The sequence below is a fragment of the Salvelinus fontinalis genome, chromosome 5 (genome assembly GCF_029448725.1).
Source record: "Salvelinus fontinalis isolate EN_2023a chromosome 5, ASM2944872v1, whole genome shotgun sequence".
Lineage (NCBI taxonomy): Eukaryota > Metazoa > Chordata > Actinopteri > Salmoniformes > Salmonidae > Salvelinus > Salvelinus fontinalis.
In genome coordinates this window covers 60,201,631-60,224,563 of record NC_074669.1, presented here as the reverse complement: position 1 = coordinate 60,224,563, position 22,933 = coordinate 60,201,631, and the positions used below count along the sequence as shown (strand labels likewise).

The following is a 22,933-nucleotide window of genomic DNA, read 5'->3' as shown; positions in this document are numbered from 1 at the left end:
CTGTGCCTTCGATTGACACCAACAACATTTCCACTCACAAACATGCAGACCAAAATAAATATTTTAAACACTCAAATTCAAATGACAACTAGATGTGAAACTTAAAACGTGCTTTAAATAAATATAAATTTTATTAAAAACACCCACATCTCAGCAATATCAGGAATGATATCATAAACAGCTTTCAAATAAACTGCATTCAGTACATTACAATACTTACAGCATTATAACATTCTTAATTCCATTTTTAGCATACCAACCTTAAAGGGGAACAAGGGAAGCAGTAACAAAAAAAGACGGAGGCAGAAAATAACAAAATGTTTTAAAAAACTTTAGTGTCTCGAACTGCAAAATACCAACACGTGTACATTAAACTGCTAGCTTAACATAAGAGCTGTGCACTCCTGCGTTAGTCAAGCTCAAAGTCTTTCAAGTAATGTTGAAACACACTCCAACACTCTGAAGCTTTTCAAGTATGGCTATGCTCGTCACCCGCTATGTCTCAGACACTCCTTTTCACCACCACAACCTGCTACTGTCGCTGGGTCCTGTACACTGAAATTCAACATTAGAATGTTCTATTCTTTTTTTTCACAGAAACTGCAATCCTTTACAAAAACTATTAAGTGACTTTAGCTAACAGGAACCTTAGAGCTGTAAACATTGCTGTTTTTTGACAGTGAGTGCGGCAATCTACAAAACCCAGGAACATTATCTAACTGAGCGTCCTGTGAACCTGGAAAAGACTAAAAGATAGATTTGAAAGAAGATTGCTGATAGAAACATGGGCCGTGGGTACATTTGACAAAATTACAAGAAACCTACACCTTTTAACATATTACAATAGTAGGTTGTTATTAAAAATCAACAATTGTATTTCCGTAATACAAACACATGGTATGTACAATGTGGCATAATTTATTTTAAAACAATTTACAATAATCTACTGATTTTCTTATCTTAAATAAAGTGTTTTGTAATATTTTATTACATTGTTTTTTTTCTGAAAAAAGAAAGGAAGTGCTTTGGGAAAACGATAGTATAAATGTTAGCGTGGGGGGGTTGTCACTCAGAAATAACCGTTGACTCATCATATATCATTAAAATCAAATGGAGAGAAAGATAATCGTAATATAATTGTTTAGTGGTTATAAATACATTTCACTATTAAACTATACACAGGCACACAAATGTGCGTCATCTAGCATCATAACTGCCCTGGTCTTGCCTCACAGTAAAAGCGAATGCATCGCTCTTTACCTTGTCAATGCCATACTTTCCCTTTAGTCAATTCAGTGCATATTATATGTTCAAATTTACTTCAAAAGTATACCACCAATCTACTAGCTAAAGCAAAAGTACACACAAAAAAACGCAGGTCGTCAATTTCATATTTTGCTGATAGTTTAGTTTTGTGTTTAAGTGTGTGTATTTGAGGGGGGGGGGGGAAGAAACCCACACACTGCTCTTGCTAGTGTCACTGCTCTTTATTAAGCTTTACGTATCAGCCTCAAGGCCTTCATCAGAAAGCTCTGACAAGCCTTGAGGCCGATACGTAAAGCTTAATAAAGAGCGGTGATACTAGCAAGAGCAGTGTGCGGGTTTCTGCTTTTTTCTCCTCTCAACTGTTACCGTGCACTTGCAACAAAGATAGCTCAGATGTGCGAGTGCCTTTTTTAAGGGTGTGTGTATACAGTACCAGTCAAATGTTTGGACACACCTACTCATTCAAAGGTTTTTCTTTATTTTTTTTTACCATTTTCTACATTCTAGAATAATAGAGAAGATATCAAAACTATGAAATAACACATAGAATCATGTAGTAACCAAAAAAGTGTAAAACAAATCAAAATATATTTTAGATTCTTCAAAGTAGCCACCCTTTGCCTTGATGACAGCTTTGCACACGCTTGGCATTCTCTCAACCAGCTTCACCTGGAATGCTTTTCCAACGGTCTTGAAGGAGTTCCCACATATGCTGAGCCATTGTTGGCTGCTTTTCCTTCACTCTGGTCCAACTCATCCCAAACCATCTCAATTGGGTTGAGGTCGGGTGATTGTGGAGGCCAGTTCATCTGATGCAGCACTCCATCACTCTCCTTCTTGGTCAAATAGCCCTTACACAGTCTGGAGGTGTGTTGGGTCATTTTCCTGTTGAAAAACATATAATAGTAACACTAAGCGCAAACCAGATGGGATGGTGTATCACTGCAGAATGCTGTGGTAACCATGCTGGTTAAGTGTGCCTTGAATTCTAAGAAAATCACAGACAGTGTCACCAGCAAAGCACCCCCACATCATCACACATCCTCCTCCATGCTTCATGGTGGGAACCACACATGCAGAGATCATCCATTCGCCTACTCTTCGTCTCACAAAGACACGGCGGTTGGAACCCAAACTCTCAAATTTGGACTCATCAGACCAAAGGACAAATTTCCACTGGTCTAATGTCCATTGCTCATGTTTCTTGGCCCAAGCAAGTCTCTTCTTATTATTATTATTAACGTCCATTAGTAGTGGTTTCTTTGCAGCAATTTGACCATGAAGGCCTGATTCACGCAGTCTCCTCAGAACGGTTGATGTTGAGATGTGTCTGTTACCTGAACCCTGTGAAGCATTTATTTGGGCTGCAATTTCTGAGGCTGGTAACTCTTCCTTTCCTGTGGCGGTCCTCATGAGAGCCAGTTTCATCATAGCGCTTGATGGTTTTTGCGACTGCACTTGAAGAAACTTTCCGGATTGACTGAACTTCATGTTTTAAAGTAATGATGGACTGTCATTTTCCTTTGCTTATTTGATCTGTTCTGTCATAATATGAAAATTCCACAAATTAACTTTTAACAAGGCACACCTGTTAATTGAAGTGCATTCCAGGTGACTACCTCATGAAGCTGGTTGAGAGAATGCCAAGAGTGTGCAAAGCTGTCATCAAGGCAAAAGGTGGCTATATAAAATACATTTTGATTTTTTCACACTTTATTTGGTTGTTACATGATTCCATATGTATTATTTAATCGTTTTGATGTCTTTACTATTATTCTACAATGTAGAATATAGTACAAATAAAGAAAAACCCTTGAAAGAATAGGTGTGTCCAAACTTTTGACTGGTACTGTAAGTAATTCATTGGGATTCAAGATGGAGGAAAATCACTGAATGAGAGGAAAACTAGATGAATGTACAGAAATGAGTTGAAATATCCCTGATTTTGCTATTATATCAAAGCTTAAAGTTCAAGTAATTCTTCCTAGTAGATCGAGCATGAAGAAAGCAGTAAGCAATGAACTCAGCCTTGATGGTGGCCTGAAGTCTGTTATTGTAGTTAACTTTTTTTGAAAGTGACAACAAAGGAAGGAGAAAGAAATGCCTTTGTATCATGCTCCTGTAATATTGCCAAACTAGTTCTGAGGTATATGGCAAGTAGGTACTTTAACTGTACATCATTCATTAGCCTTCTCAACGCCCCTAGGGTCTCACATTATATGTTCGCATAGCAGGTTGAGTAGCACCATATGTATTTAAAATCAGTTCAAACCCAAAGAAATATAACTTTTCTTTACAACACTAAAATCCTTAAGCGTTAAAAAAAGAGTAATTAATTTACTGTACAAATCTAATCTTTTATCATACAACTAGATTACAATTATTTAAAGATCAACCACAGCAAGCCAGCTGCCTTTGAAACCGTGATACTGACATTTGAGCTAACCCTGTTTCATGTCCTACACCAAAGGAAGGTAAGGAACATGTTCACAAAACACAACAGTCGCATGACAACACGTAATATATCCACAATTCAGGTTTTGTCTGTGAACCTGTGGTCAAGAACTCTGGAACAGTTGCTGACAAAGTAAATAAACCTTGAGAGAATATGCGAGAATCACATTTTTTGTTGTTGAAACATTACCGTCTAAAAATGCACCTTTTTAGAATGGCTCGATTTACAATGTAAAGGACATGATAACAATTGTGAAACTGAAAGCACCAGAAAGTAAAATGTAAAAATTCGATTGGCATGATATTCATACTGTTTTACAGGTAGGCTACAGTAATTTAAATCAAGTTTTTGTGATAAATCTATCAATTTCATGTCTAGAAAATAATTCCTTTGTTGTAACTGTAGACATTTTTTGCACCAATCATCTGATCTGAAGGTATTATCAAAATATTTCACCTTCAATATCAAAAGTGCTTTTTTTTTGCTGATGATATTTTGTACAGTATTTTCAGTTTCATCCATTTTCACACAAATCATCTGGAGAAACGCGTTTATCTATGCAAACTGATTTGGTTCAAACATGAAGACATTTGAACAAAACTGTATAATAAAGACACGCTCCACTTTTAGCACCGTTATTGTGGTGTGTCCACAAAGTTCAGTGTTTTTTACAGTATGTCAAGATTATATATATAAAAAATAATGTTTAAACGCTTAATTAGAAAATTAAAGCCACCAAAAAGAAACAATGTTTCCAGTAAATATAGAAGTCCTGATGTATTGGACCTGCAAAGCACCCGAGAAACGTTAACAGTGTGTATCTTGTAAAAGTAACCAGATAATAAATACTTCCTTAGTAGAGGAGGGTCAACCAACCAATCGGTAAGGTCCGAACTTTCAAGAGGTGACAAACCTGATGTACTCCATAACGTGGTACGACTTCCAATTGATCAAGGTCCTTCTCCAACTACGCTGTGTGTTCTTCTGACACTGTTGCTTACCGCCAGGAGAGAGAGGACGCTCTGTGTTTTGAGGCTAGTGGTGCTTCAGCTTGAGGTTTTAAGATAGCACCGTCAGTATAGCACCGTGAGTTTTAATTCTCAGTGTTATTCCTCGTGAGTGAACCCTACAGAACAGTATGAACATCTCTTGTCTAGATGAAGCGGCTGTACGGCCCTGTGACCTTGGTAAAAGCGTAGGGCGACGTGTTGACGTAGGTGTTTGTGGTGCACGACATGGACCTCTCCATGAGGGTCTGGATGAAGCGCTTGTACGGAGGCTCCCCTTGCTGCTCCGACAGCTCCGGGTGCTCCCTCTTCGCTCCCTTCTTAGTGCTCTTGCTGGGTGTCACTGTGGCGCCCTCGGCCCCGTTCCTCTCGGCGTCCTCATCCTTCTCCCGTTGCTTCTCGGCCATCTTGGCCTCCCACAGTGCCAGGCCGTGCTTCGCCTCGTTCATGTTCTTGTGCTGGTAAAACACCAGAGAGATGCGAGCGGGGTGGTTGCGTTTGGGGTTTTTTAGCGGCGTGGTGGCATGCATCTCCCGCTTGGCACACTCGATGAGGATGGAGCCGTGGCTGGGTGCCACAGCCACCCCGCCGATCTCCGGATCCAGGAAGTTGTGCTCGTTGTCGGACCACATGGCCGGCTTCTCCTTGGGTGTGGTGGGCGTTGGCGGACCCGACCTGGGCTCCTGCTTGATCATGGGGGAACCCCCATGGAGGTGTTCGTTGGGGAACCCTGGTTGCGTGGGTGTCATGCACGGGCTTTGGAGACCCATCTCGGTCTTGACTTGCATACAGAAGGGGTCCTGGGGGCCGCCCGGGGGGAACATTTTGGTGCTCTGGGAGAGGTAGGGATTGGGGTACCCACCAAACTGATTGCCTTTGCTTACTGCTGCTGCATAGTCCAGCCCTGGGTGGTGGGCTGAGTGCGGCCTGGAGAGGGCATCCAGGTATTGGGCATCGGTGGCACCGCTGGGACCATACGAGGGGGGACCGTAGGGGCTCATGGGGTGAATGCCGGACCTCATGCTGCTACAGTTGCTGTAACCATTGATCTGTAAACCGGGCTCACCATACTGCGGCGGGTAGTTGACCCCATACCGTTGGTGCGCACCATACTGCTGCTGCATGTCGGGGTAAAGCGCTCCTGGCCTCTGTTGCCGGTACATGTCCAGGTGCTTTGGGTTCGAGGTGTAGTAAGGGTGGTAGTTGTCTAAGGGCGAACCTCCGTTACACTGGTAACCCGAGTAGGGGCTACCTGTAGTCATGGGGCTGGGATAAGAGCTCGGTGGATTCGACCCATTCATGTAAGAGGTGGGTACGTGCAAAGGGGAGGGGTAAGGGCTTGCTGAGGCTGGTGGCTGGGGGTACATGCTACCTGGCTTGGAAGTGCTTTGAAAAGGGCCGGGGTGGTTGGGGAAGCCGGCGTAGGGGCTGGCTGGATGGGGGGAGCCAGGGAAGGCGTGAAGGGCATTCTGGTGCTGCTGTTGCTGGAGTTGCTGGAGGTGGGCGCCGAGGGGGTGACCTGGCGGCTGACCTGGTGGCTGGGGGGTCGTTCCCATGGCACCTGGAATTGGACCTGGGAGAAGAGAGCGATGGAAACACGTCTTAGAAACAGGCTGCATAACTAGGGCCCGCTGTTTTGGGTGATCATGTCACATGACCTAGATTTTAATCTTTATTTTAAGTATTTTCCAGAAATTAGAATTACACCAAAAATGCAAACATGCTGCACCATCGGACATAAAATGGGACAGTTTGATGAAAAAGCTTTAAATGAAAGGTTCAAATCCAAGTCATGTGACAAAACACAGGACCCTAAGCAAAACATAAAAAACGCTAAGAAATACCGTAGACGGACTGTGTACGATATCACCAGTCATTATCCAAGATGATGCCAAGCATGCATGTTGATCGATCTATAAAGATTCAATCTATTAGAGGCTGATGGAATGCTAGAACGTGCCGGAGGAGAACAACAGTATCGTCTGTGTCTTCTATTCTAAAATATCACTATAGTCCTACTACATTAGCGTCTTGTGTCTGAACCCTACTACACTGTGTACATCTCCACCCACCTGTCCCTGGAGTGCTCTGAGCTATGCTCTCATAAGTGCTACTAGATTTCAGCTTGGCCTGTAGGGCTTTCTCCGCCTTCGAAGGCGTGTCCGGTCCCCCGGCATTCTTGGTTGCGGTAGCCCGCTTGGCGTCCAGCTTCTTCTGCCGGCAGGACTTGGCGGGCTCGGAGAGCATGCGGATCTGGCGGCGGAAGGCATTGAGCACCTGGATGGCGCCCGTTTTGATCTTCTCCTGCTGGCCCTCTGCACTGCCAAATTCGTCTGTTGGTGAGGCCTTGTAAAGGGGCAGCACATGGAGCTGCTCGTCCTCCGGAATCTTCCCGATCTGTCGGTTGTCCTCCTTGGTTAGCGTGCACACCTGGGATAGATGGTGGGTGGGAAGAGACAAGCTTGAGTGTTCTGTTTGCTTTTTACAAATGTTTCTACTAGTGTTATTTTATTTACTTCTGAATATCCACTGGGAAGAGGCATCTTCTGTTTATTGCAGTAAACAGAAGATTTATTGCAAACATTTGATACTGTATTGGCCTTTTGCTCTGTCATATTTAGATGTTGGCTTACAACAGTGCTGCCCCCCTGCATGTTGTGGAGGTCTCTGTGAGCGTGAGCGCAGAAGTCCATACAGGCGGTGACCCCGGAGAACGGTCGCCCCTCCCCCTTTCCTAGACGGCAGTCTGGCGCCCTTTGCTCATGTTCCACCTGTGGATGAACAATATGGGAGTTAGGCACTGTCTGCAGACAGGTGGCGTCATTCCTCAGGCGAGTCACTGTACTACTGTAGATAAGTGGTTCTATCTGGCGTTAAGAGAATGTGGGTTACTGGGTTAAGTACCAGTATGTCACAGAAATACCAGGGTTGTGTTCAGTTGAAAATGTTTCAAAACATCGAGAAAAATGGAGGTACAACTTGAACTTGTCCAATGAACACAGATTTTTGTCTGCGGTTGCAAAACATTTTGCTACGGCGTGCCCCACTGAACACGACCCTCAGTGCAAAGAGAAGACATGGATTCCCATAGGGTACATGTTACGAGCATAAAAATCAGTCTCACTAAATGAAACTTATCACTGTTCAAGCTAATAAATAATTTCATTTAAAGGCTCTTGTTGGGGAAGTAGCCCCCTTTAAATTAATCATGTTTAGGATTTTTTTTTAAGCTTGAGTTGAGTTGTTAATGTTGATTTAATGCTATACATGTAAAATGTCTGGCAGTACAGTACATGGAGGCTTCCCAGAAATCCTTACCTGGTTTTGATAGGCGTCCGGTGCCAGGGTTTTGTATGTGGGGGCCATTAGGGTTGCCAGATTCTGAAGGTTTTGCTCCAGCCTTTCTTCCTGATAGAGAAGCAAAACACATTATTTCAGTGTAGCTTTGTTTTGATGACTGGCAATGCATAATTAGAGTAACACTAAATAAATATGTTTATTAATACAGTATGTACTGTATGTTTCACCTCTTTCGGGTCGTCCCCAGTTAGCTTGAATTTGCGTGGGATTTTGCTCCTGGCAAACTTGCAGCCATTGTAGTACATGCTCCAGGAGCAGCCGAAGGAGAAGGAAGCGCCACAGGCCTCTGGGTCCAGCCCCTGGCACGCACACGTCCTCCTAAACAACAAGGATGAGAGGAATAACTCTGTTATATAATTATACTGAACAAAAATATGAACGGAACGTGCAAAAATTTTAACTATTTTACTGAGTTATAGTTCATATAAAGAAATCAGTCAATTGAAATTAATTCATTAGACCTTAATCTATGGATTTCACATGACTGGGCAGGGGCACAGCCTTGGGTGGGCCTGGGAGGGCATAGGCCCAGCCAATCAGAATGTTTTCCCCCACAAAAGGGATTTATTACAGATAGAAATGCTCCTCAGTTTTATCAGCTGCCCGGCTGGCCTCAGATGATACTGCAGGTGAAGAAGTCGGATGTGGAGGTCCTGGGCTGGCGTGGTTACACGTGGTCTGCGGTTGTAAGCCGGTTGGACATACTGCCAAATTCTCCAAATGACGTTGGAGACAGCTTAAGGTCGAGAAATCAGCATTCAATTCCCTGGAAACAGCTCTGGTGGACATTCCTGCAGTCAGCATGCCAATTGCACGCTCCCTCAAAACTTGAGACATCTGTGGCATTGTGTTGTGTGACAAAACTGCACATTTTAGAGTGGCCTTTTATTGTCCCCAGAACAAGGTGCACCTGTGTAAAGATAATGCTGTTTATTCAGCTTCTTGATATGCCACACCTGATGGATAAATTATCTTCGCAAAGGAGAAATTCTCACTAACGGGGATGTAAAAAAATGTTAGCAATTATTTTTGAGAAATACAATTTTTGTGCAAATGGAACATTTCTGGGATCTTTTATTTCAGCTCATGAAACCAAAACTTTACATTAACATTTTTGTTCAGTATATTTGGTGGGAACCTATATTTGTCCTATTTCACACATACAAGTGTGTATTGGAAATGTGTTTTTTGCATATGCCAATTCTCCCTGAGAGATCCTAAGAGAGTGAGGTCATGGCCAAGGTCTGCCATTATCAACCACGATCTTAGAGCAATTAAGCTAAAGTACCTTGCTTAAAGGCACATCAACAGATTTTTCTCCTTGTCGTCTCTGGGATTCCAACTAGCGACGTTACGGTTATTGGCCCAACGCTCTAACCAATAGGCCATGCTATTATACAAAAATATAAACGTAAAATGCAAAGTGTTTATGTTTCATGTTTCATGACTTGAAATGAAAAATACCAGAAATGTTCCAACTGCACAAAAAGCTTATTTCTCTCAAATGTTGTGTACAATTTTTTTAAATCTCTGTTAGTGAGCATTTCCCCTTCGCCAAGATAATTAATCCACCTGACAGGTGTGGCATATCAAGAAGCTGATTAAACAGCATGATCATTACACAGGTGCACCTTGTACTTGGGACAATAAAAGGCCAATCTAAAATGTGCAGTTTTGTCACACAACACAATGCCACAGATGTCTCAAGTTGAGGGAGCGTGCAATTGGCAAGCTGACTGCAGGAATGTCAAACAGAGCTGATTCCACAGAATTTAATGTTCATTTCTCTTGAATGTTGATTTCTCTACCATAAGCCTTGGTTTAAATCCTGTGTATAAATCTTTAATCAAACACATTGCTGTGAATTTATACATTTCTAAATACCAGGTGGTACGGTTACCATTCCAAAAAAGGTTTATTACGTACAGTTGAAGTCGGAAGTTTGCATACACCTTAGCCAAATACATTTAAACTCAGTTTTTCACAATTCCTGACATTTAATCCAATAAAAAATTCCCTATCTCTTAGGTCAGTTAGGATCACCACTTTATTTTAAGAATGTGAAATGTCAGAATATTAGTAGAGAGAATGATTTATTTCAGCATTTATTTCTTTCATCACATTCCCAGTGGGTCAGAAGTTTACATACACTCAATTAGTATTTGGTAGCGTTGCCTTTAAATTGTTTAACTTGGGTCAAACGTTTTGCGTAGCCTTCCACAAGCTTCCCACAATAAGTTGGGTAAATTTTGGCCCATTCCTCTCACACGCTTTTTCAGTTCTGCCCACAAATTTTCTATAGGATTGAGGTCAGGGCTTTGTGATGGCCACTCCAATACCTTGACTTTGTTGTCCTTAAGCCATTTTGCCACAACTTTGGAAGTATGCTTGGGGTCATTGTCCATTTGGAAGATCCATTTGCGACCAAGCTTTAACTTCCTGACTAATGTCTTGAGATGTTGCTTCAATTTATCCACATGATTTTCCTTCCTCATGGGGCCATCTATTTTGTAAAGTGCACCAGTCCCTCCTGCAGAAAAGCACCCTCACCAGATGATGCTGCCACTCCCGTGCTTCACGTTTGGGATGGTGTTCGTCAGCTTGCAAGCCTCCCCCTTTTTCCTCCAAACATAATATGGTCATTATGGCCAAACAGTTCTATTTTTGTTTCATCAGAACAGAGGACATTTCTCCAAAAAGTATGATCTTTGTCCCCATGTGCAGTTGCAAACCGTAGTCTGGCTTTATTTATTTATATATATTTTTTTTCTGAGGTCTTGGCTGATTTCTTTTGATTTTCCCATGATGTCAAGCAAAGCGGCACTGTGTTTGAAGGTAGGCCTTGAAATACATCCACAGGTACACCTCCAATTGACTCAAATTATGTAAATTAGCCTAGGAGAAGCTTCTAAAGCCATGACATCATTTTCTGGAATTTTCCAAGCTGTTTAAAGGCACAGTCAACTTAGTGTATGTAAACTTCTGACCCACTGGAATTGTGATACAGTGAATTCTAAGTGAAATAATCTGTCTGTAAACAATTGTTGGAAAAAGTACTTGTGTCATGCACAAAGTAGATGTCCTAACCAACTTGCCAAAACTATAGTTTGTTAACAAGACCTTTGTGGAGTGTTTGAAAAACTAGTTTTAAAATGACTCCAACCTAAGTGTATGTAAACTTCCGACTTCAACTGTATACTCCCAATATATTAATTCAAATATAATTGTAATTGCGAATAGGTAAGTATGGATAATTGAGATTTATATAGGAGCTAGTCATCGCTTCCCAGTGGGAAAGTGTAGTTTCGAGTACACAAAGAAACTCCTATAACTTTTACTTATGAGTCAGCCTAGCAGTGAAAAATTACATTGGAAACCTGCAGTTAAGCCTGTCCGTCTTATGTCCCATGCCTATGTGAATAACATGGTAAAAAGGAAATAGCATGTCGATTTTGGCTAGCAGGGTGTGCATTCATTGTATACTATCGGCAGTTGTTTGATGACATGGTGAAGGACATTACATCATGCTGAAACGGCACTCTACACCATTACACATGCGCTCCTGTAGAGTGCAGACATTACACCTCCTGTTTGAGCGGTTGAGACAGATTGAGACAGATGCTGCCAGTAGAATAGTTAATGCAGTCATTGTGTGCATTGACTAGAACAAGCTGTTCTACCTGACAGAGTGTAGCCACATACACAGCGCTTTGGAGATCTAAGTTAGTTAGCTATGTTATACATGGAATAGCCTGGTCACAGATCTGTTTGTGCTGTCTTGGCAACTCCTGTGAATGGTCATTGTCATGCCAACAAATGACCATAGTAGTTGGCAAGACAGCACAAACAGATCGGAGACCAGGCTAGACACAGAGGGATAAAGCATTAGAATGTGTAACTGACTGAGTGTAGGATGATGGACCAGCTTTGGGCAAACTTTGTCACAAACAACGCTATGACATGGTAAGTGTGATCACTTCCTCTCATCACGGGTTGGGTTGAATAGCCTTCAACTATCAATAATTCACCACCAGGTAACTCATCCCAGATAGGGTTCAGGGTATTGTAAAGTGAAGCTACCCAGGAGACAACAGAAGGGAGTGCGGGAATGAGCTGTTCTGTTCATTGGTATCAGGACCGGGACAAGCTGGCCTTTGATATTATGGCATATCAACTGACCAAATACCCAGCTAGTGTGTGTCATGCCTGGTTGTCAGTTAAGCAGGTATGGTTAAAATGTATCCCCTATCATAACTCTACTACCTTAGTTTTGTTTTCAGGTATTATATTCAATTTGAAGATGTACACTGAACAAAAAGATAAATGCAACATGCAACAATTTCTAAGATTTTACAGAGTTACAGTTCAAATAAGGAAATCAGTAAATTGAAATAAATAAATTGAAACAATAAATGAAACTATGGATTTGACATGACTGGGAATACAGATATGCATCTGTTGGTCACAGATAGGCCTACCTTAATTTTAAACTGGTTGTACATTTGAATTAAAAACGTATTCTCCTAAGGTGTTCTTTCCTGTTTTGAGTGTACTATTGTGCAGTGTACTGTATTTGCATAGCAATGAGTAGCACAATGTGGTTGCAGTCCCCCTCAGTAATGTCTTGGATTATTGCACTTTGTCCGTGTCAAATAAATAATATGGCTAAAATTAGAAAAGGTGAAGAAAATGTGTGCGCTTGGTTCAGCTGTCTAAACACATGTATGGTCTGATTAGAAGCAGGGGCGCAACTTTCGTTTTAGAAGTGGGCGGTACATCATTTCTTTTTTTTCTTTTTTGGCCAGATGGATAAACCCTCCAAACAGTGTACCCGACCGCTCGGAGGCGTCCGCATGGTCCTTAAACACACCACTGCCTCGTTTAGGATCACATTCCAATGCTAAAACTGGGGGAGGACAAAAATGCAATTTCAGAATGTGGGGGGACACCCGTCCCCAGTGAAAGTTGCGGCCCTGATTAGAAATTACGATTTTAGAGGCAAAGGCCCTTACTCCTCGTTGATGGCACATCGTCGCTGGGTGAGGGCTCCATGTCTCGTCAGCGTGTCGCTGAGCTCCATGTAGAGCTGGTCTGCCATGGTGGTGGGGATGCCTTCCCAGATCAGGATGATAACCACGATGCACGCCGCCTCGCACTTGTGGCGCTCCCGCTCACGCACCAGCACCAGGAGCTTCTCGTCCACACTGCCGCGCCGGATCACCTGGAACACACCAATGTCTTGATTTATTTTATTTGATTGTAAATCTCATTGAGATTAAGTGCCTTTTTCCCCAGAGGCATCTGGTCTGAGATCACAGCGAGATAGTACAGTAAAGTTTCCCTTCAAATTACAATATGTTGCGTTTTCACAATTTTGCTCTAAATACCAATCCTCGATTCTAATTTCGGCTATCCCAATTGGGTGGCAGGTATCCTAACGTTTAGAGCGTTGGGTCAGTAACCGAAAGGTCGCTGGTTCTAATACCCTAGCCGACAACGTGAACAATCTGTCGATGTGTCCTTGATGAAGGAAAGGAGCATCTTATTAAGATGTCACCACCACCCATGACTTCAACTCTATTCTTAAACCAATACTGTCTGATCAGTGATCACCAAAGTATGGAAGGTACACGTTACAGCATCCCCAATTCAGAGTGAATCCTCCATATATTTAGATTTTAGTACCCTAATTTGCTCCAGAGGCGCTGTACTACTATGGCTGACCCTGTAAAACAACACATTTCCCTGCACCTATCCGGTGTGTGATTATAATTAAAAAAAATGAATTTCGGAGATATTGTCATACTTCATTCACACTTACCCATTTAGCAATGGGGCATCCCTGTGTACTCTTCCCTTCTTTGCCTGTGTACACCACTTTTTCAATCCTGATGGCACTGCCAGTTAGCCCAGACCTTCAAAAGCAAGAATGATAGTTAGAGTAGATGCATGTGATATAGTAACAGAAGAGTGTACGGCAATACAATGAGAATATGAACAATGTTTGTTAAGTGTGGGTGTAAATATGGGGTTCAGAAGTGTACAACGTTACAGAGCGTTCTGATTGTAACGTTACAGAGCGTTCTGATTGTAACGTTACAGAGCGTACTGATTGTAACGTTACAGAGCGTTCTGATTGTAACGTTACAGAGCGTACTGATTGTAACGTTACAGAGCGTACTGATTGTAACGTTACAGAGCGTTCTGATTGTAACGTTACAGAGCGTTCTGATTGTAACGTTACAGAGCGTTCTGATTGTAACGTTACAGAGCGTACTGATTGTAACGTTACAGAGCGTTCTGATTGTAACGTTACAGAGCGTTCTGATTGTAACGTTACAGAGCGTTCTGATTGTAACGCTACAGAGCGTTCTGATTGTAACGTTACAGAGCGTTCTGATTGTAACGTTACAGAGCGTTCTGATTGTAACGTTACAGAGCGTTCTGATTGTAACGTTACAGAGCGTTCTGATTGTAACGTTACAGAGCGTTCTGATTGTAACGTTACAGAGCGTTCTGATTGTAACGTTACAGAGCGTTCTGATTGTAACGTCTCCACATTAAATGTGATATATATGATATATGCAATGATATATATATATATATACATACACTAGATGACTGACAGGGGGCGCTGTGTTGAAACCACAGAGCCTCCATCTTGGCACTCTCCCACCATTGTAAATAATATTTTGGAAGCTTTAATAATGCATTTATTAATGTCTACATTTTGTTTTTGCCACGTTTATTCTATTACAGACACCTTAATGCATACTTTTAAATTATATGATGTCACCTAAACATACAAATAAAAAAATATAAAATTTTCCTTCACTAATGTTACTGTCCCCACCACAACAACAAAATACATGTAATTTTGTCCTTAAAACACTGTAGAAATCCATTCATTCCTAACACGGCCTGCTCTTACTGGGGAGCACCAATATGGCATCAAAGCCTCTCAATAGCCTCTCAATAGCATCAGCGACCCAGAGCTCATATACATCATTGGATATGTACCATTTAGCAGACGCTGTTATCCAAAGCAGCATACACTCATGCATGCATACATTTTACGTACAGGTGGTCTCAGGAATCGAACCCATTATCCTGGCGTTGCAAGAGCCGTGCTCTACCAACTGAGCTACAGAGGACCACAGTCACACAGCTACAGAGGATCACAAATGTAAAAGGAATGGAACAAATACAGACTTGACGCACGTATTCCCAGGTTAAATACTAATGGAATGTCTACGTGTCATATCCATTTATATGCCACCATGTTGAATTCTGGTGAGTGGTAAAATCAGGAACCTGTCACTCTAAGTATGGAGGTCATGTGACCAGAAAGGGATCCCAAAATGGCTCTGGTGTGAGAAAGCTTGAATTGAAATGTTTGTTTGAAACCATGAAAAGTTCAGTAATTGTGCACAGAAATACCTGTTCCTGTGGTTTATTTGCGTGTGAGAAAGCAACCGTTAAAATGTTTGTTTGAAACATTGAGAAGTTCTACGTTCAGTAATTGTGCACAGAAAAACCTGTTCCTTTGTATTATGTGGGATGCCGCGGGATAAAACAACCCACCTTGTCTCCATGATGTCCCGGATGGCCTTGATATTCGGAGCGGAGCCCAGGTGAGTGTAATACGGCCCTTCGTCCTTCTCACTGATTGACTCTGTATCAAAACAAAGAAAGAGACATCCCCCGTACCCAAATTAGACATCAACCAACAAATAATCTGTGTGTGAAGACAGACATGAAATGTGACTCACCCACACAGTGGCAGGAAGGGATATCATACTGGGTCTTGATAGGAGTATCCAATAGGTTTTTAATAGGAGTATCCAAGAGTTTCATGGGGGAATTCATAAAACGCTGGAGCAGGGGTTCCTGCTTGGGGGTGAAGTCTAGGTGGGGTCTTTTCAGACCATTGGAGCCAGGGCGCCCCATCCCCATGTCCTCCATCCCACCCGACCCACCGTCCAGGTCCGCGTGGGTCGAGAGCACCGTCACAGCGCCAGACTGCTCCACCTTGACCTTGTTGGGTGATCTGATGACGAGGGACTTCCTGTCGAAGACTGGCGAAAGCTGATACTGTCTGAGAGTCTGCTCCATGGTGGCTAGGATGCTCCGCTGGGAGCTGCTCTGGCTCCGCTCGCCGCAGCACGACGTCTGGGGCTGTAGATTGTACTCCTGCTTGACCTGGATGCCCCCCGTTACCATACCCATCTCCCGGCCCTGCTGTTGATGCTGCATCAAGGGCGGTGGTCCAGGCCCTTGGTGGTGAGGGTGTTCGAACCGCGGCCCATTCACCATCTTGATGGTCCGGACGCCGTGCTTGAAGTCTACAGGGGTCTGTGGATGAGGGGGACCCAGAGACCCCCGCTCAGACTGCCTCTGTAGAAGATGCATCCGCAGGGCCGCGTGCCTCTGGAAGTCCCCCTGGGGGCCCCCGTGTCCCAGGGGTGGAGGTCCCCCCCTCTGGAACTGGGCGCAAGACTCCTGCTGATTCTGCTCCATTTTAGGATACATCTGCTGTTGCTGTGCAGACACCTGCTGATTTAAAGCACCGTGTGGTAAGTGAGGTAGCGGTTGTGGGGGGGTCTGGGTAAGGGGGAAGTCCATGTGGTTGGGGTGTGGTTGTCGGAGGTGGGGCGGCGGCTGCTGCTGGTGGGAGTATTGCTTGGGTCCGGGGCTTGGAGTGTACTGCCTTTGCTGTTGTTGTTGGTGCTGCTGTTGTTGTTGCTGCTTCATCTCCAGCTCCATCTCCATCTCCATGGTATTACTGCTGCTGTGTCTCCATGACGCCTGCTGGGACTGCTGTGCGTCGTTGGGCTGAGAGGGGTCTACAGGATTGTACCCAGGGTTGTTTCTCATCATAGACTGTATCTGCTGCTGGTGCCCAAGCTGGGGTTGACCACCCTGACCTCTGTAGCCTCCACCAGGGGATTTCAGCTTTTTCTCTAGCCTGATGTAGTCTTCCAGCTTGAGTTTGTTCAGCAGCTGTTGACCGTCCATCGTGCCCTGGTTGGGGTCCTGCGACTGGGGTGCATTGACCGACTGCTGTCCGTCGTACTGAGATGGATGGGACAGCGGGCGTTGCTGCTGCTGTTGATGTTGTGGACGTTGTGGCGGCTGCAGAAAGCTAGGTGATAGTATTTCCTCTAGATCTGGGTCGCCTTCACATAAGTGCTCTGGCTGCATGGGGGCTCGAAAACAATTCTCCCCTTGCTGCTGCTGTTGAGGAGGAGGAAGATTACACTGCTGCTGGTGCACGTGTTGTGTATGTGGCTGCTGTTGAGGAGGAAGATTACACTGTTGTTGGTGCATGTGAGATGGGCCTTTAGAGTCGGCCTGCTGCTGCCACTCTGGGGCAGTGTTGTGTTGGGCAGGAGGCGCTTGGTGAGGCGACTGGGCCGGCCGCGGCTGCTGTTGCTGGTAGGCCCCTCCGGTGGGTCCTACATCGAAGCTTTGTCCCCCCGTCTGGAACCTCCGTGCTGAGTCGGGCTCCAGCATCTGGCCCCGGGAGTTTAAATCTATCCAGCCCATCTGGGAATTAGGGCAACCGGGATCCGCTCCTCCTCTCTGCTGCTGCTGGGGTGTGTCTTTCATCATCACGTTTTGATTGGAGCGTTGGGGTCCAGGCTCACTGCCACCGGGCAGGGAAGCTGGGCCCATGGAGCCCTGGGGGCCCGTAGAGTCAGCTCCACAGGGGTTCCCTGTCTGCTGTTGCTGCTGCTGCATCCCATACTGTTGCTGCCGGCGCCTCCCCTCACTCTGCCCCATGCCTGGGCTGGGGAAAGGGCCGGGGCTGAACCCAATGGCCTCTTCTGTCTGCAGCGGAGTGCTCTGCTCTAGAGGGGTCAGGAAAGAGTTCTGATGGTTAAACTCCTGGTTAGGTTTCCTGTAAATGCCCTCTGTGTTGTTCTGATGTTGTGAGACGTCAGCGGGCTGCTGTTGCTGGTGCTCTCCTCTGTAACTGTTAGAACACCCATTCACCATATACGGGGAGGCTGAGTTGTTATATCCATTGCTGCCTTGCCCTTTAGGGGCTGCTACCCTAGTCTGCTGCTGTTTCTCAGAGGCAGGCATCTGGGCTGAAATGGGAGGGAACCCTGAGGTAAGAGAGGTAGGTGACTGCGTCGTGGCTTGTTCGGGCAGTTCAGGGAGTTCGTTGGTGAGTGAGCTAATGTCGTCAACCAACCCCACCTCCGGTTGAAACTCCTGCGCGCCCGTCTGTTCTGCGATGGACACTTGTTCTGGGTAATACTGAGACAGAGTTTTCTCTAGAAGGTCACCAGGTGTGCCTTCAATGGAATTGGGGCTCACTGTAGCACCGTTAGCTATTTGCTTGTTCCTCGATAGTGAGAAAATATCCCCTCCATTTGAGAAAGTATTACAGTTTCTCTTATCCAGTCTTGTCCCATCGTAGTCAAACTCCCCAGGCTTTGTCAACTCCGGGAAATCGTCCATGATGTCTCCACCATCTTTTTTGTCCCACATCTCCTCTCCATCCCCTCCATTAATCTCCAAATCCGATCTGAGTTTCTTGGCCTGGTGAAGGCCCAGTAAGGACTGGTCACAGAGCGCATGCTTCAGATCCCTGCCATTGATCATGTTATAAGAACCTTGGTCGAACAGTCCCTGCACTCCGGCAGGACTGCTGCAGTTTTCCCTGTGTCTCTTCATTGGGTTGATGACCCCTGCCACGGCCTTGTTGTAAAGGTTCCAGTTTCCGTCCCCGTTGATCTGCTGATGGGCTCCTTCCGGCGACTGGGTGCCATTTTGGAGCTTGGCGGTGATCAGGTTGTCTGGTTGAGTGGCGGCGCTGAGTTGTGCTAGTATCAGACTTTCTTCCGTCTCCTGGCTGGCCTTTTCTGTTTCCATCTGGCCTGCTCTGAGTCCATCCACAGGGCTGCCCTCTGTGCGTCCTGCAGGGGAGACGGAGAGAGAGAGAGAGGTATTACTAACCATGAAATACAGAAACAACAGACAGTGATAAGGTATGATTACACATTTAAACAATCATGCGAATGTGCACATAGCACTGATCTTGAATTAAGGTGGAAATTGGTATTATATGATGATAGACTATTTTTATACAACCATCCTATGATTCGTCAAATGTCATCACTAGTTTCCACTTTCCCATAACATCACATTTGTTTGAAACGAAAGGGACAAATCACACATTCTCTCCTAAATTGAATGGAATTGGATGTATTTATAAACACTGAGGACAAAACACATGTGGGTGGTAGCCCAGTGGTAAGAGCTTTGGGCCAGTAACCAAAAGGTTGTTGGATTCCCTGAGCTGAGAAGGTAAAAATGTGTTGTTCTTCCCCTGAACAAGGCAGTAAACCCACTGTTCCGAGACTGTCATTGTAAATAAGAATTTGTTCTTAACTGACTTGCCTAGTTAAATAAAGTGGCGGGAAACGGTAATTGAGTCTGAAATCATCGCCAGCCTGGGTCACAGAGTTGAGTCAGGGGAGTAATCTGTTTACACTTGGCTCTGAGTGGATATCAGTTATGTGACATAAAGGAAGAGTCACAGAATTAGATTATCCTCAACTGGGTGGCAAGCAGGGAGAGAAATAAGAATGCTGGGGGAAGGTTATCCCAGGACAACGTGCCGGGTCAACGTGGAGTGACACACAGTGTGGGAACCAGCACGGTTGAAAATGTTTAACTTATAATAAAAGGAGGTCAGACTCTCTGTAATACTGTCCTGTGAGTTTCTGCCTTTATGAAATCAGAGATGGTGAAATTTAATCAGCTCCATTTCCCTTAGAAGTGCATTAAGTCAACTGAGCTAAATGTAAAAATACCACGAGGCCAGATGCATAATATTCCCAGTCTACATCCATTCATGCTGTACCTGATGGGAGAAACACCAGTGAGGTTGAGGAATATATCTTCTGAATGTGCTGCTCTTTTTAGACACACATGAACCCAATGGCACTCAGATTCTCACGAACGCATTTGCAGCCAGAGCAGTATGAATGCTTCTCTGAGACAGACTCTCTCAGGCAAAACATTATTGGGTAGACAAAACATGACCAAATTATGTACATTCACCCCCCTCTCCCAACCCCACACCCTCAACCCCCCCACCCTCGACGCAACGAGGCATTAGAAACTGTCTTGATATAGAGAGGCAGTTTCAGGAAGGAAGGGGTCTCAATAAAGAAAGAAAAGCCAGAGGCAGCTTGCAGCATTCTTTGCGTGAGCAGTGTATTCACAACACAGCACACAGCTCCGAACCTGAGCAGCTATCTTTGGGGCTCAGCTTGGCGAGTGAGTCCACAGCTAGAAGCAGCCGAGCATGTTTACAGAAGAGCAGAGAGAGAGAGAGAGAGAGAGAGAGAGAGAGAGAGAGAGAGAGAGAGAGAGAGAGAGAGAGAGAGAGAGAGAGAGAGAGAGAGAGAGAGAGAGAGAGAGAGAGAGAGAGAGAGAGAGAAAGAGAGAGAGAGAGAGAGAGAGAGAGAGAGAGAGAGAGAGAGAGAGAGAGAGAGAGAGAGAGAGAGAGAGAGAGATACCAACTACTCCTCCACCATGCCTCTTTCTTCTCAGGCAGATGCTGCTTGTATCAAACAAAGGGGTGCATGTGTCTGATCACATGGCTAGACACTGACCTCATTCCATGAACTGCAACACGCTGGGAGTTTATGCTATAAAATGACTTGTAATACGTGCTGGAGGATAAGATGACACTGCCCTTTTCTTGAAGGAGAGGGCGGGGAATAGGTTTTGTTACATTTTTTGCTGGGGACTGGTACCTTTTTTCATACAATATTGAAGAATAAAGGTATATTTGTTAAAAGATATTGAATGGGATCTTAAGCATGTACACATTTGTAACGTATTGTACGAATTGGAATTCGTAACATATCATACAAAATGGATGATGTTGTGCACAATTTTCGGGGCCCGTTTTGGCTCAGAGCGCTAATTTAAAAACTACTGGCTGAAATTATACAAAACCTCTGTATCATCACTTTAAAGGTACATTAAATATATTTGTTACAGGTATAGTAAATATGTATATACACTGAACAAAAATATAAATGCAACATGTAAAGTGTTGGTCCATGTTTCATGAGCTGAAATAAAAGATCCCAGTTCTATACGCACAAAAAGTTTCACTAAAATGTTGTGCACAAATTTGTTTACATCCCTGTTAGGAGAATTTCTCCTTTGCCAAGATAATCCATCCACCTAACAAGTGTGCCATATCACGAAGCTGATTAAACAGCATGATTATTACAGAGGTGCATCTTGTGCTGGGGACAATAAAAAGCCCCTCTAAAATGTGCAGTTTTGTCCCACATCACAATGCTACATAAACAGTTGACATACTGACTGCAGGAATGTCCATCAGAGCTGTTGCCAGAGAGTTGAATGTTGATTTCTCTACCATAAGCCATCGCCAACATCGTTTTAGAGAATTTGGCAGTACGTCCAACCGGTCTCACAACCGCAGACCATGTGTATGGTGTCGTGTGGGCAAGCAGTTTGCTGATGTCAACGTTGTGAACAGAGTGCCCCTTGGTGGGGGTATGGGCAGGCATGAGCTATGGACAACATACACAATTGCATTTTATCGATAGCATTTTGAATTCACAGAAATACCATAATGAGATCCTGAGGACCATTTGTTTTAAGGTATCTGTGACCAACAGATGCATATCTGTATTCCCACTCATGTGAAATCAATATATTATTTATTTAACTAGGAAAGTCAATTAAGGACAAATTCTTATTTACAATGACAGTCTAGGAACAGGTTAACTGCCTTGTTCAAGGGCAGAACAGCAGTTTATTACCTTGTCAGCTCAGGGATTCAATCTTGCAACCTTTCAGTTACAAGTCCAACGCTCTAACCACCACCTGCTGCCCCTAGATTAAGGCCTAATGAATTTATTTCAACTGACTGGTTGCCTTATATGAACTATAACTGAATAAAATCTTTGAAATTGTTGCACATTGGGCTTATATTGTAGTTCAGTATCTATTTATTACATCAATACTGAGTTCCACATTTTTCAAACTGTTGAAACATGACTGAGGCTGCATCATGTAACAACGATATTCTCCTTCTGTAATGTTGACGTTTGAGACAGACGGGGTAATATTGGTAATATTACAGATGGTAGATGGGAAAAGAGCTTGCTATGCGTCTGCTGTTTAGCACTGCTATTCCTCACCTTCTGCCCCATTATAATGTACAGGTAATTGCCAAAATAAAGGAAACACTTGAGTAAATGAGCCCCATTAAAGACAGTATGTTATAGGAAACTTGGCTTTATCCCCTCCGTATTGTCATGTCAGTAAGGCCATACTCTGGACAATATAACCCTGGTTCCACAGAGGTGTGAGTCCCTGGTAGCCAAGACAGACAGTCTACTCTGTCCTATATTGTAGTTATGAACTTTATCATATGGGATTAGAGGTATAGAGTTCATGCAAAACTCCTAGAGGACACCTAGCTGGACGATTGGGCTGTCACAGATATTGAATTACATTATGGATTTGATTGAGTGTATGCTTATCAAATCCATGACCTTTGGTCTGGCCGTTGTGACAGACAGTCAACTAAGTTCACACTCTGGGCTGTCTATTGTTCACAAGGTCAAGCGATGACATCACGGCAGAGTCACGATCGGATAACACTGAATAGGCAGGAAATAAGATGCTCGATTCTCAAATTATAATATGAGTCGGCCCATGCAGTGCTCACACACCACATCTCACCCCCTTTGAGTCATTCTGGTCTGTTGTGACTTGACAACAATGCTGACTTGTCCTGCCCATTGCACCGCAATATCACCATCTTAGTAAA

The 22,933-nt window shown here is 44.0% G+C and overlaps 1 protein-coding gene across 1 annotated transcript; it reads right to left on the bottom strand.

Moving 5' to 3' along the window:
- Window positions 1-109: 109 nt before the first annotated feature.
- tet2 (tet methylcytosine dioxygenase 2) lies at window positions 110-19,019 on the bottom strand (the record flags this gene model as incomplete). The annotated part of the gene is given in 9 exon segments (XM_055924068.1): window positions 110-6,301; window positions 6,801-7,158; window positions 7,362-7,499; window positions 8,047-8,136; window positions 8,256-8,406; window positions 13,101-13,309; window positions 13,910-14,003; window positions 15,673-15,763; window positions 15,861-19,019. Coding segments are annotated over 9 exon segments (5,673 nt in total). The 3' UTR covers window positions 110-4,874.
- Between the last annotated feature and the right edge of the window lie 3,914 nt (window positions 19,020-22,933).